A 14,232-nucleotide genomic window follows, 5' to 3' on the forward strand; every position below is an offset into this window, starting at 1 on the left:
ATAAGATAACCGGAATCTAACGAATTTTACTTGTTTCAGAACCATTGTGACTGGCCTGATAAATCTCCGTGTAAGACTAAGTCCAGCCTCAAACTGGCTTCTGAAGACAGCACCGAAAATGTCATAGTCAAAGAGAAACCTATAGTCGCATGTTACTTTACCAATTGGGCGTACTACAGGTAAATAATTAGATAATTCCAGATGAGCTATTCTCTGCTAGCTCGTCGGAAATTCTTTATACAAATTTAATAAGCTTTTAGAATTATCTCAAATCATAATCATAATAAAGTCAAAGAAACTCAATTAAAATCAAGTATCTGTATTCTAAACTTTTTCTAAAACGTTCTGTATAAATCTTTTTTTCGGTATATTATATATAACAATACAAAACGTCACTTGACTCCATAGAAAAGTTAAGCCAGGCAATAAATATAATTTTAAATCTTAATATCATATTTTATTTTCAGTTTTATCATCATTAAAAATTCGATATATAGTGAATATTTCAAATAAAACCCAGATTTCGAAATTTGAAATGGATTCGGTCCTTATTTTAAAAAATAAATGCTCCATATTTATCCTGAAATAATTTTCATCATATATTATAATAATACAGGAAGAACAACGGCAGCTTTGGGCCGGATCAAGTAGACCCGGCACTTTGCTCCCACCTCGTGTACTCGTGGGCGCATCTCGACAGCTCCAACACCGTGGTTCCTGGAAACCCTGAGCTCGATGTGGTTAATGGTAGCTATCAATTTTTATTTCCTATAGCTTTTGTATAGATAGATGAATGGAGTTTTGAACTGTTCCATTTTACATTTCTTTTCGTTATAGTTCAAAGAGCGTATTACATAAACAGCAAATTACACTTTTAAACTTGGAGGCTACTTGCACAAATACCTAGCTTTTTCTGGTCTTTGTTTTTGATGTAAAATTATCAAAATTGATATTAATAGTTAATTTAAGAAAATATAATCTATTATAATTTCTCTCGTTTTAGATTTCTACGGCAAGATAACCGAATTCAAGTTAAAGGGTGTGAAAGTAATTTTGGGTGTCGGAGGTATTGACAACTCGGAGGGTGACGCTTGGAGCAAAATGGCCGCAAGTACCGAAAACAGGAAGATATTTGTGAAATCTGCTTTGAAATTTGTGCAGAAATGGAACTTCGACGGTCTTCAGCTTGCATGGCAATATCCCGTTTGCAAGAAAGTAAGTATTTGCATACTGAATTTTTAACGCTCGTGCATTAACTTAAAAACTGGTTTAAGTTGATAATAAAAAAGTAACTTATAAATAAACTGGTACTGATAAATATGTAAATGTTAAGCACCGTTAAATGTCGGTACATTTAAGTATCTATTTAGTATCTAATTACAATAAAAAGTTAGAACCTGATAATTGTGATTTAATTTTTATATTTCGATTTCCGCAGGCTCCTTGTACAGATGTAAATGAGAATGACAAGGAAAACTTCTCCCTGCTCATAACTCTGCTCTCTAAGACACTTCGCCGTCACAATCTAGAAGTTTCTGCGCTCGTCGCGCCGCACCCAGAAGTGGCGGCTCTGGCCTACGACCCGCTCGTCCTCTCTTCCGCTTTGGATTGGATCTCGATCGCTGCCAATGATTATTATAGCACTAATACTAAGAGAACGGCATATCTGCTGCCCTTAGAGAATACCGATTTCAATGATATGAGTTTGGTGAGTGTTTATTTTCTTTTGTTTGTGCAAATATTAAATAAATTTGTTAATTATACTCAAATTTGTAAAATATGAAGGATGGAAGCTAATATACACTAAACACCAAGAAAGGAGGACATTTATTTCAGGTTATCAAAGCAAAGCTCTTTTTCTAGTCTGATGACGTCAAGTCATTTAACAACAGCAATATTCCGTAGAAGCCGTATGTAACATTGTGTGTGACCATGTGTTCCAGCAATCAACAGTGGAGTGGTGGTCGAGCGCAGTGGGCGCGTGGCGCGTGGTGGCGGGCGTGCCGGCGTACGGCCGCTCGTACGCGCTGCGCGGGGACAGCGCCGCGCTCGGCGCCGCCGCCCTCGCGCCCGGCGACCCGCAGCCCGCCACCGACGTGCCCGGCTTCCTCGCCTACTATGAGGTGATTAATGTATATCTAATACTTAATTGAATTAAACGGCTCGCTACAATCTTAATTTTTTTATTTTATGACGATAATTCGGCGGGTTTTCAACCGATTCATGTGATTTATTTTGTTTGTAAGGATTATTGTTATCGCTTGATCCTATTTAAGAATTTGGACCTCCTTTTGGATATTACCTCTCCCCGAAGTAGTTAGTGGCCTTCTTTGTACAATAGATATATTTAAATTCATTACAACCCTCTAAAACATTCAAGCTCTTCGTAATCGCAATCAATTAAAATTTAAAAATGCGTTTTGAATTTCAGTAGAGTATACAAATTTGGTTTAAAATCCATCCCAGGTGTGCGAGGCGCTCGCGCGCGGCTGGCGCGAGGTGAGCGCCGCGGCGGGCACGTACGCGAGCGACGGCTCGCAGTGGGCGACGTACGTGACGCCGCGCGAGGCGCAGCGCGCGGGCGCGGTGCTGGCGCGGGCGGGCGCGCGCGGCGCCGCGCTGTGGGCGCTCGACCTGGACGATTGGCGCGCCACCTGCGCCTGCGCGCCGCGCCCGCTGCTCACGGCGCTGAGACGCGGCATCATGGAACCCGACCTGCCTGATACTCTCTGTGCGTAGACTGTATAGCTTATAACACCGAATGATGAGGGCTCCACGCTGCCTCTAAGGACGCGTCTTACTTAATACTATCGACAATTACCGACCATCGCCGCATAGACCGTGCATCTGATCGACTGACTAGGATTCTGCGCTACCAGCAGATGTGGGGCGTCATACTTACTACTGTGATGATTCATTGCTCGTACAATGCTTCTCGCTGACTACTACGAACAAAGCAATATGATTCCTTGTGCGTTCGTACAATACTCAAATCATCTGTCTGTCTGGTGTACTTTATCGTCCTCATTAAAACTAATTAATTAATACACCACGAATAAGATTCATACAAAACGGCGCATTATTCACAAAACTCTCATTACATTTACATTTTATTTTATGTATATAAAAGATGTGAGACTGAAATTGGCAAAACATACTCGTATGTTACCTATTCATATTTTAAGCGATAAAATTTAAACCTTAGGTACATTGTTTTATTTTGATACAAGATCTGGGTTAATTTTTATTCTTATATTTTTATATCCGACAAAAGTTTGACATTGGTCAACATTCTCAAAGTAAACTAAAATGCCTTCGAGCATGCCATAATTTTAGTTGTAAGAACGAGTCTCAATTGTATGTAATAAGATCACTTTAAGTTATGTCATATTAAGTCATAGATTATATAAATTTTATTTCGTGATATTTTTAGCAAGCTACAATACGTATGTAATGAACTTTATATTATATATTCTTTCCACATGCATGTCAGTTACCAAATGTTACCGTATTATTTAAGTAAAGTTTACATAACTTTCATTTAAGTATTCTATTATAACATTTTGGAAAAGATTTATGTATTATTCAAGATTGTAAAAGATACGTCTAAAAAATGTCATCCGATTAAAGTGTACATTTTCAAGTGTAATATTATGAAATATAATGAATTAAAAAAGTTGAATGTTTTATTTATTTAATTGTAATAAAATCTGGCTAACTCGTTTGAAAGTATAAATAAGACTACAAATAAGAAACATCATAAATATGTTATATGATCATAATTAGTATCAAAAATGTCGAACTGGATATATAGTGTACCTGACACTAACTATTACAATTTAAAGTTAGGTGTAGTTTATACCATCATAATAGTTTTAGGTAAATGACGAGTTACACAAAAAATCCCCGACTAATTAATATTGCAATACTTTATCAAACTGTACTACATTAAGGCTAACCATTTAATAGATCTAAATGAAATTCAATAAGAAGATCGTTAGAAGTTTGAGACCCAGAAAAGGTATAATTTTATCGTACATAAATCCCACAGGAACGGCAACTACGCTGGGGGAAGCCCGGAGACCCGATGATAATTCTCAAACTAAATTTTAGTACCTGCAAAAACAATTTTTTATAATTAAGACGGTTGGGTATCAGGAGGAGCCGGAGCGAGCAATGTTCTGTAATCTCATTAATTTATAATGAAACACTAATATCAGGTTTTAATACGATATGTCTAATCGAATGCAGACTTAATTTAATTTAAATAAGTGATATAATATTATACGTTTTACCATGTAATGACTATTTTGTACAAGTTTTAATCAGATTATTTCAGTGTACAACTTATCAAAAAAATTTTATTTAAATAGTTAATTTGAGTTGTTAGCTACTATAAAATTACATGTTGTATTACAATGTAATTCTAGCGCTTTAAAATTTCGCACTTCCACTCTGATACGGTCGTTGTTTAAATACGATCTACATTATGGTTTTAATTAATTTGTTCGACTAAAGGCAAAGCATAACATATACGTATAATTAGTGAGGCAAATGTTTGTATTTTTACAATAGAAAACAATTACTTTTCTAATTGATCGCTTGTATTCATTGGTTCAGTCTATCATCGTGCTTCATAATTGCACAGCTGATAACAATGAATAATTCAATCAGAATCACTCGTAACCTCAGAACTTATTTTATTAAGCCCTTAGTGCATCGAATCGGAAGTTTAACATACTGTAACCGAACTTTGAACACTTCTGTGAGTATTACTGTAATATTTTAAATGCTTTAAGTAAACTTTCACTTAAATAAGACTATATTCAGAGCTGGATTTAGAGGAGGGCAAGGTGTACAGCCACGAAGTATCCACGAATAGCGATATAATAAGGACTTTTGAAAAAAAGAAATTAAAATTCGACAAAATTAATGCATATTTATTTGGAAAATAATTTGGCACCAAGGGGCCTCCTTTGTTACAACAAGGCCTTTTAAGTCCTGACCTCTTAATCTGGTTTTTACCTTTATCATAAATATCACTGAAACATACCGGAACATACCGGAACGTCGGTTAAAATAATATTGGAAATATTGTAATACATAATAGCAATTTTTTTTTATCAATCCTAACAGTTACTGAAAACCTACTTTTTTCAATCTTGATAGCTATGCATTATTAAATTAAAATAAATTATTATAACATCTGCCTCAATTCTCAAAATCCGGATGTTTCTCGAATGGCATTTTTGTAATGTCAAGTTTTGGATAATGGGTGCAAAAATTAAGAATAACAAAGAATCAGATAACCCACGTACACAGGACATTGGCGCAATCCGTCTATTGGTGGCCATTAACAAATAGAATAAGAAGAAACAAAATTTGTATAATCCATTTAAATCTTTAACTAAACTTATTCTAGACTCTATTATAAAATAGCATAATACCAGGTAGAAATAATAAGTAAGTAGCTCTATTAGAAGCTATATTACACAGTATTATGTTTAAGCAGTTACTAAGCAGTAACCATTATAGATTGGGTAGGTAAGACATTACTTTTATAGGTCACGGTGAAAGAAATTAAAATCCCCGTACCATGGGGCCACGTTGCTGGGAAATTATGGGGAGACGCGGATAGACGCAGACCAATACTTGCACTGCATGGCTGGCAAGACAACGCTGGCACTTGGGATACCCTGGCACCAATGATTTGTGATAAAATTCCAATATTAGCAATCGACTTCCCTGGACATGGACTGTCGTCGTGGCATGCGCCTGGTATAATTATATTTAATTATGCATACAGCTTGTGATAGTTTTATTATTAATTATGTAGTTATTCAAATATTTACAAAACTTAAGAACAAAATATAAAAACGTAACGTGTATTTGAACCCACGGGTTTTACATTAACATTTAATAAATTGTTTGTGAACCTTATAAATATAATATGTTTCATAATCTATACTAATATTATAAAACTGAGGAGCTTGTTTGTTTGAACTACTGATCCGTTTTGAAAAATTCTTTCAATTTTAGATAGCCCTTTTATTGAAGGAAGCTTTAGGCTTTATTTTTCTTGACAATTCTACCTAAGTACCTATTTAACATATTATCTCAAAAACTACCAAATCTATTTTAATGAGCACACCCAAGACAGCTAAAAAGAAAATATCATTCAATCCGACTTGTAAGTTTTCGAGGTGTGCATGAACAAACGTACACGGATGAAACTTGACACAGTGCATGTGCATTCTGACAATTTTACATTGAATTGATAAACTCCAATTAATAACTAGGTAGTTTTTACCTTTAAAAAAATTAAGTATGTAATTTTTTCTTACAGGTATCCAATATTATCCATGGGAGACCGTTCGATTAATACTATATATAAAAAAATACTACCAATGGGATAAAGTGACTGTTCTAGGTCATTCTATGGGATCAATAGTTGCGACACGATATGCCTGCCTATTTCCAAATGATTTAGATTACTTGATTGCATTAGATTGTCTTTTCCCTGAGGAATATAATATCAAACAATTCGTAGAAAATTACCCAAGGATTATTAGTAAACTTCATCATCTACTAGAGAAACCATACTCCGAACCACCTTTGTATACATACAACGACATCATACATAAATGGCATGAAGGCTCGAATAAATCTATTTCGTTGGAAAGCGTCAAGGTCCTTGCGAAGCGAGGTATTCAAAAATCTTTAAATGATCCTGAAAAATATCATTTCAGTAAGGACGGTCGTATATCATACGCATATTACGACTTCGAGGATAAATATTTTTTAGAGGCGTTCACAATGCGTTTGAAATGTCCAATCCTATTCTTAAAAGCAATTCATTCCCCATTCTCAACGAGCAAAACATTTGCAAGATTAGAAAAAACTATAGAAGAAAACAATCCCAATTTCGAAAAACATTTGATCCCGGGTACACATCACGTACATTTGAATAATCCAGATATAGTAATCCCGCACATCGAAAATGTTTTACGAAAATATAAACTGATATAAAACACTTAAATTTCTTCTTTATCTTTTATTTCTTAGCTTCACCTAACTTTAATTTAAAAGGCGTTAATCTAGAAATAATTTAGTCACTTACTTATAGGAATGTTGCGAAATACATTTAATGAGATATATATAAAAAAATAATAATACTAAAGTACTTAGGTTATGTTTCGTTTTTATCGGATCTTACAAATATTGAAGAACTTAGAAAATCTATAAAATGTATAAAAATAAATAGAAAACGATAGAAAGGAAAAATCGTCGTTAAAAGGCCCTCTATGCGATTGATATAATTTGATTATTAGTTAAGAAGAAAATTTGTCCAAGATGTAAAGCTATTTTTGTCTAGACAACTTCTTTCATATTATGGTTAGAAGTAATGGAAACAAATATAATTTAATTTCCTACTAACTTGTGAGTTCCTAGTAACTTATAACTAGCGCACGCTAAGTCAAAAAAAAAATTAACATTTCATTGATCTAATGTAAAAATACCTACTACACAATTTAACTACACATTATTTTTTATGTGCTGCTAATATATGAACAAAATTAAAACATGTTGTATTCTAAAATATTCCTCTAGAACCACGCTCTCTACTGGCGGAAACAGTATAAAAATCGTTGCCGTAATATTTCAGCTTATAGCGGACAACATATACAGACGCAGCAGAGTATTTGTGTTATATAGGATTAGATCTTTTAAACTATACAACGGATTTTGATGGAGTTTTTTTTTTAAAGAGAGTGATTCTAGAAGAAGAATTGTATGTATGGTAACATTTATTAAACTACTCCGAATTTAATGCGTGAAAAGCCGCCGGCAAAACAACTTTTATTGCTTATATAGGCTATGTAGTCATAGAGATATCCATGATATACGGAATCTTTAATGCCTAACATTATAAATATCTAAACCATTATTAATATCTCATACATGCATATTACATTTAAGACTTGAACGCTGAAAATGTTTGTGTTTTTTGATAATTATGATAAGAACATATTTTCTGTTTAAACAGTTGTATAAACATTAAACAGTTATATTAACAAAATACATATTTAGCTGGATTATTTAACGTTCATTCAGGACCTATTGTCATGAGTATATTGAATATACTTTATAGTGTTTCATTACATTTGGTAGCTATTTATACTTTGAATGGACATACATGGTACGTGATTGACTCACAAACAAACAGGCAAATAGAAAAAACCAAACTATTGTTTCAGGGACACATAACACACCCATATTGGAAAGCAATTAGTGTTTTTAAAAAAGATTTTATTTATGGAAATGACCTAGTTTCTGTTTTATAATATTATGTATAGGATTTAATTACACATTTACGTAAGAACGAACACATCTGTTAGTAAATTTTATTTATGACACCTAATATCATTTTATTTCATCATTGAGATGTCGTATCGTCTTGGATTGGTAGATATTAATTATCACGATGCAAAAATGATAAACTATAGTCCTTTACAACATTGAGTTATAATGTAGGTACCTTCTACTTCTTTACAATCATTATCATGTAGATCAAACATCATTCCTACTTTTATGATAAATTAAGTACAAAGTCTATCTACCAATATATAATAACGATGAATAGTAGTTTTAGTATACAAGTATCTTATTAATTGTTCTGAGCATCAGCTTGTATATTATAAAAATTGTAGAATCATTATAGTACGTATGACAAAAGTGGCCTTGACTTCTAAGCAAAGTAATACACGCAGTAACGTTAAATTCATTCACGAATTATTATGTTAACTAAGTGATTTGGCTAAAGCCAATCGTGTAGTGTTATATAATTTCATTTTATAGTGGTGATGAAATGATAATCTCACAAACGTGACTATTTTTAATTCATTGAAATCCGTCAATGGAAGATCGTATACCTAACCTATAAAACGTTATAGGTTATAAAAATAGTGTAATCGTAATACTAGTATAAACAATGAATATCTCAACTAAGATGGCGCACCGATTTATTAAACCTATCATTTTGAACTCTAAAGAACATGGCGTAAGATCTATTTTAAATTGTTTTAATAAAACTGGATGCAAGAAACTGCATACTGCAAAGGTGAGTGATTTAATACAAACCTAGTAAAATTATGAAGGTATATTAATTATTATTTTTATATTTTTAGGTTTATTATTGTAATTGGAATGAGTACTAATTATATTATATATTATTCTTATAATTATTTTATTCCTAATTTAAATAAAAATAAAATTCTTATAACACATTGTATTAAATAAGTAGCCAACTCTTGATATGTTAGCGTCGCTATGATCTTGTATTTAATTTTTTGTGAGATAAATATAGCTTATTACTTATAAGTATCTACATAGTTATCTACATGTTAAATAATGTAAAATAATAAAATGTATAGCCGAAGCCGATAGCGAAGTTATACCCAACATTAAAACTTATCATTGTCTTAATTTTTTTATAAATAATGAAGAAATAGGCAATATTTTAAAATAAATAGCTTGGTTAAGGTCTATCTATTGAGAGGTTTTTATGTTTTACTACTAAGCATTTTAATATGAATTGGGACCAAGTTCCATTCAGTTTGATATATAATTGTAGATCATTTCCAATGGAAATGTGTTACTATGTGTATAAAGAAAATCCTTCCATAATCCCATCCACAAATAAAGCATCATTTTTAATTAAGTTCTTGAAAATATTATTGTTTAATTGAATGATGCTACCTATAGGCATTTTCATTGTTCTATCAAGGTCTTCGTAATTACTTATACCTAAATAAATGTGTTTTAAAGTATAAACTTCAAAAAACACTCGGAAAAGTATTAAATATTATAACTCAAAGTGAAAATTATTGTAGAATGTGCCCGTAAAAGAAATTCAAATACCAGTACAATGGGGCCATATTGCTGCAAAGGTATGGGGAGACGCGGACAGACGCAGACCAATTCTGGCATTGCACGGCTGGCAGGACAACGCCGGAACCTGGGATACCTTGGCGCCATTGCTCTACCAGAAAATTCCTATAATAGCAATTGATTTCCCGGGACATGGACTATCATCCTGGTATCCACATGGTAAAATATAAATTATTTAGTATTTTTACATACTTAGCTACTTAGTTTTTTATTTAATCTTAATTATACGTATACTTTTCAGGTATGCAATACTATCCATGGGACTTTGCACGTTTAATACTCTCTATTAGAGATCACTTTCAGTGGGATAAGGTATCACTTCTTTGTCATTCAATGGGATCCATAGCGGGGATGCGTTATGCTTGCGTTTTTCCAGATGACGTAGACTTTTATATCGCTATTGACAATATTATCGCAGACGATTATGACTTAGACCAAGTTGTTGAAATGTTCCCAAAACTATTTCGTAAGATTCAAATTACACAAGCCAGAATTGATACTGAGCCGCCTTCCTATTCTATCGAAGAATTTGTAAAGAAATGGCATTACGGGACAAAAAAATCTGTATCCATGGAAAGTGTTCACCATCTTGCGAAGCGAGGAATGAAAGCATCATCGAGTGATCCCAATAAATACTACTTTAACAGAGATGCTCGTTTGAAGCACACTCTATTTATGCCCGAAAATAAAATGTTTGTAGAAACACTTGTAAAACGGCTAAAGTGTCCAACCGCTTATTTTAAAGCTATAGATTCTCCATACGCTTCGGATCAGTTTTCAGTAGACCTTCGAGAAACATTAGAAAAGAATAATCAGAACTTTGAAAGTCACTTTGTTCCTGGTACACACCATGTCCATTTAAACAATCCTGAGGTGCTAGCGCCTATTATAACAAAGTTTTTACAAAAATATAAATTTATATGAGTATGTTCATAGAAACTTTGTTTAGAAAAAAATCAATAAAAGTATTTATTATTTTATAGAAGTGATGGTTTATGTATTACATAAATGGTACACAATAGACATAGGTATTGTGTTGTTACCACAAAGTTATGTTGCATAATCTTGTGATCCCAAATATAATGTGATGATTTTATATATTAGTTGAGGAAAATATGTTATATAAATTAATTTTAATAATAAATGGGATCTAAAATTTTATTTATTATTATAAATATTGTAATGATTATGATATTGTCTGAGCTGAAAACATCACAATAGTAGATATTCAAACACATATTCTGTAATATAAATCTGTATTTATAAAAATGAAAACAAATATTAAGAATATAAATTATGTATTGTCAAATATCTTGTAACAGTTTAATAATTGAGATATTTTTTAATAACTCTAAAAGTAAAACAACATAGCTTTAATATATTTAGTGAATTGCAGTATTTTAGTGTGTAATAGTGTTTTACTTAAACAAATTGTTAATTTGAACTTAAATTTTTGTTTTAAAATTTACATAATATATGATTTCATACGGGTATATTATTTTCTTTTGATGTTTCTATAATTGATGTAGAATTATTTAATGAGTCACATAGGTGTACTCCCTTCCTTAATGGTAAAACTTTCAGAAGAGTTTCTTGCCACTGCATACCTTCAGAAATATGAAGCACAATCTCGAAAACTGGAATAATTAATACAATATATTAGCCCAATTAGTATTTACTTAGTAGAAATATAAAAAAACTTTTTGTAATAAACAAGTTAAAAATTAATGTGGTTTATTAATTTGCTATTGATAAAACTTCTTGGTCTAAATTGTAATAACATGTCCTTGGATATAAGCCCAAGTATATAATTGTATACACTTATCATAACTCAATGTTCATAACAATACTTACCATGGTCTATGGTCAAAACTTTCCTTGTTTTCATGTTTACATATTTATCTAGAGGTAGCTGGGCATGCCTTATACCTTGATCAACAGCCAATTTATGACACAATCCCTGAAAATGTATACCAAACACATAAATAATTACATATCTTCTTGGCAGTTACTTCAACTGTATAATTTTAAATGAACAACAGTAATTAGAAGAATTTATTCGATATTTATGTATACATATAATTACAATAAGAAAATTAAAACTACAGCTAACTAAATTTCAGTATCTAGTTTTTAGTACCCATAGGCCATGTTTTTAATACTCACCTTGTGCTTGTTATGGTCCACTAATCCACCAATGATATAGTATGTGTCCTCTTCAAATTGCTCAATGACATTTTCAGATTCACTAGACAGATAAACTAACTTTTCTTTAGGAAAAAGCTCGAGGTAAGACTTTTCATGATACCCTATCTGAAAACATCTTTACTTTAAGTAGTGAAAAAACATTCAAAGAAAAGACTGCAAGTACTCACATAAAAATATTTTTGAGACTTACATCCCAATTTTCATAACCATTGTGCCTGGAAATGTCAATTTTTGCTTTTTCACCAAAACTCGTGACATGAAATTGGAGAGGTGCCTCTGACCGCCTATTTATTGAATAGCACCGTAGCAATTGTTTTATTACCTTATATCTATCTTTTTCGATCATTAAATGATCAAAACTTAAATCAATTATTATGGTTATATTTTTCTTAACTTTTTCTAACTTCATTTTCTTCAACATTTTTCTGTTGGGGCCTAAATCTATATTTGCTGCGCGTGCTTCCCGTTTCCTTTCCTTGGCCCGAGCCTTTTCTTTACTACGTTTTTCAGCCTTATGTTTTTCCCAACGCACTTTTTTCAACCACTTCCTCATTTGATTTTTATTGAAAGGTCTAGGCAGTTCATTTCCTTCGTCATCTTTTAATCCTGGGTCAACAGTGACATCGAATAAAGTATAATGATGATAGCTATTTTCCTCTGCTGTATCATAATCTGGTGTTTCAAACAGTTCTTCCATGTTGTTAATCTTCCCTTGTATTTAATTTGATCAAATCATCATAATCTGAACACACCTGGCATAAAAATTTAGTAATAGGTTAGGTCGATTTAGTGTTTTATATATTATTGGTTTATTTTTTCTTCTATTACTTTTTGAATAAAAGCTATCGTTAAAAAATTGTTGCATTTAAATAATTGTCCAGGTATATACCTTGAAAATTGATAAATATATGGAACTTTTATGTAAAACATACAAAATTACAAATGCTACTTACGAAGCCAGAGCCAGTCTTTTATGTGTCAGTGTCACTGTCAAAACTTAAATGTCAATACCAAAGAGTAGTGAGTAGTATAATAATACAAGAGTAGTCAATACCAATGTCCAATATGGACCTAACTACTTTGGTTTTAGTCATAGATAATATAGCTTTTGTAATGTAAAACAGTCTGCTATACTTGAAAAGGGTGTTATTCACATTAATGTATGTGTGTGTATATTGGAATGCAACCGACTCCTTTGGACCCGATATTGGCTTACTTTAAGCGAACAAGTTGTATTCAAGCTTTGTTCGCTTATCCGTGACAGAACAATTCCTCTTTTTGTGATGAATCTCGATGTAATCCTGAAGGGCTATTACAATGTGTGTCATCTTAGCACAGACACATGGGTGAACTCAAGGTTCACCTTGGTAGTAACATGTTGATGGGCGTTTCTCTTTGATGAGGATGGCAATACAATCATTTAGTGAGTTAATCTTACTATCCTCATTAGGATCAGCAGGATTAAATAATTCCCTTCGTATACTGTATTTATACACTTGCTTTTATAAGCAAATAAGACTTTTGATTTGATTCTCTAGCCCTTTTCAGACTGCCGAGTTGCCCTTTTTGGAAAACAATGTGCTAATAACGCCTACGCAACAGATGGCCTCATTAAAAAAACAACCACGTTAAAAAAGGGTGCTAAGTAGTAAGTGCACGATCTCAAGGGGAACCGTTTGCTTACTAAGACGATTACAACTCTTCCAACATATATATGTCTGGGATTATGTCGGAATCCTTCCGACTTAAATTCCACTGTGTTCCGTCGAAACATTTTAATGAAGGGGCCACGGATGTCGGTTAAAATTCGTCCGCGACCCAAGGAGTTACTTAACTAAGAATCTCGTATTGGTAACATCGATTATCTTTATATATAAAAGAAAGTCGTATTTGTTACACTATTTATAACTCAAGAACGGCTAAACTGATTATGATGAAATTTGGTACAGAGATAGTTTGACACCCGAGAAAGGATATAGGATATTTTTTATCCCGGAAATCGAACGGGAACGTGACTTGGTCTATCTTTCCTATGACCATGCAGGCAAAGCCGCGGGCGGAATGCTAGTTATT

General features: G+C 32.7%; 4 protein-coding genes across 8 annotated transcripts in view; 3 read left to right on the top strand and 1 right to left on the bottom strand.

Annotated features, from left to right (window-relative positions):
• The window catches only part of LOC119834935 (probable chitinase 10), a 29,818-nt gene extending 26,906 nt beyond the window's left edge, over positions 1-2,912 (top strand). For all 3 annotated transcript variants that reach the window (XM_038359481.1, XM_038359483.1, XM_038359482.1), the window contains 6 exons: positions 40-179; positions 617-747; positions 1,004-1,215; positions 1,439-1,708; positions 1,944-2,123; positions 2,467-2,912. In XM_038359481.1, the coding sequence (XP_038215409.1) occupies positions 40-179; positions 617-747; positions 1,004-1,215; positions 1,439-1,708; positions 1,944-2,123; positions 2,467-2,739 (1,206 nt within the window). In that variant the 3' untranslated portion in view covers positions 2,740-2,912. The remainder of the gene's footprint in view (positions 1-39; positions 180-616; positions 748-1,003; positions 1,216-1,438; positions 1,709-1,943; positions 2,124-2,466) is intronic.
• Positions 2,913-5,271: 2,359 nt separating this feature from the next.
• Positions 5,272-7,029, top strand: LOC119834858 (probable serine hydrolase). The gene is made up of 3 exons (XM_038359376.1): positions 5,272-5,346; positions 5,565-5,778; positions 6,347-7,029. Exons 1-3 carry the CDS (start codon positions 5,272-5,274, stop codon positions 7,027-7,029), a joined length of 972 nt encoding a protein of 323 aa, XP_038215304.1.
• Positions 7,030-8,759: 1,730 nt separating this feature from the next.
• LOC119835220 (probable serine hydrolase) lies at positions 8,760-11,121 on the top strand. Its single transcript, XM_038359921.1, has 3 exons — positions 8,760-9,121; positions 9,894-10,110; positions 10,193-11,121. Exons 1-3 carry the CDS (start codon positions 8,993-8,995, stop codon positions 10,873-10,875), a joined length of 1,029 nt encoding a protein of 342 aa, XP_038215849.1. The 5' UTR covers positions 8,760-8,992; the 3' UTR covers positions 10,876-11,121.
• Positions 11,122-11,294: 173 nt separating this feature from the next.
• On the bottom strand, positions 11,295-13,165 carry LOC119835221 (tRNA methyltransferase 10 homolog A). Of its 3 annotated transcripts, none has more exons than XM_038359922.1 (5): positions 13,113-13,165; positions 12,350-12,911; positions 12,118-12,264; positions 11,806-11,911; positions 11,295-11,588 (listed from the first exon to the last, which is right to left on the bottom strand). In XM_038359922.1, the coding sequence occupies exons 2-5, from the start codon at positions 12,854-12,856 to the stop codon at positions 11,434-11,436; spliced, it is 915 nt and encodes a 304-aa protein (XP_038215850.1). In that variant the 5' UTR covers positions 12,857-12,911; positions 13,113-13,165; the 3' UTR covers positions 11,295-11,433. The 3 variants fall into 3 exon arrangements, with proteins under 3 accessions (XP_038215850.1, XP_038215851.1, XP_038215852.1); XM_038359923.1 differs by having other exon boundaries at positions 13,049-13,146; XM_038359924.1 differs by lacking the exon at positions 13,113-13,165 and having other exon boundaries at positions 12,350-13,018.
• Between the last annotated feature and the right edge of the window lie 1,067 nt (positions 13,166-14,232).

The sequence above is a fragment of the Zerene cesonia genome, chromosome 20 (assembly GCF_012273895.1).
Source record: "Zerene cesonia ecotype Mississippi chromosome 20, Zerene_cesonia_1.1, whole genome shotgun sequence".
In the NCBI taxonomy this organism is placed as follows: Eukaryota; Metazoa; Arthropoda; class Insecta; order Lepidoptera; family Pieridae; genus Zerene; species Zerene cesonia.

What these genes read in the sequence shown, in the direction of transcription:
- LOC119834858 (XM_038359376.1), top strand. Translation starts at nt 5,272, where the DNA reads ATGGGTGCAAAAATTAAGAATAACAAAGAATCAGATAACCCACGTACA. An exon ending in TTGGCGCAATCCGTCTATTG is followed by an intron (nt 5,347 to 5,564) that starts GTGGCCATTAAC and finishes TTACTTTTATAG; the next exon opens with GTCACGGTGAAAGAAATTAA. An exon ending in GTCGTCGTGGCATGCGCCTG is followed by an intron (nt 5,779 to 6,346) that starts GTATAATTATAT and finishes TTTTTCTTACAG; the next exon opens with GTATCCAATATTATCCATGG.
- LOC119835221 (XM_038359922.1), bottom strand. Translation starts at nt 12,856, where the DNA reads ATGGAAGAACTGTTTGAAACACCAGATTATGATACAGCAGAGGAAAAT. An exon ending in ATGGTTATGAAAATTGGGAT is followed by an intron (nt 12,265 to 12,349) that starts GTAAGTCTCAAA and finishes AGATGTTTTCAG; the next exon opens with ATAGGGTATCATGAAAAGTC. An exon ending in AGTTTTGACCATAGACCATG is followed by an intron (nt 11,589 to 11,805) that starts GTAAGTATTGTT and finishes TAATTATTCCAG; the next exon opens with TTTTCGAGATTGTGCTTCAT.
- LOC119835220 (XM_038359921.1), top strand. Translation starts at nt 8,993, where the DNA reads ATGAATATCTCAACTAAGATGGCGCACCGATTTATTAAACCTATCATT. An exon ending in AGAAACTGCATACTGCAAAG is followed by an intron (nt 9,122 to 9,893) that starts GTGAGTGATTTA and finishes AAATTATTGTAG; the next exon opens with AATGTGCCCGTAAAAGAAAT. An exon ending in ATCATCCTGGTATCCACATG is followed by an intron (nt 10,111 to 10,192) that starts GTAAAATATAAA and finishes TATACTTTTCAG; the next exon opens with GTATGCAATACTATCCATGG.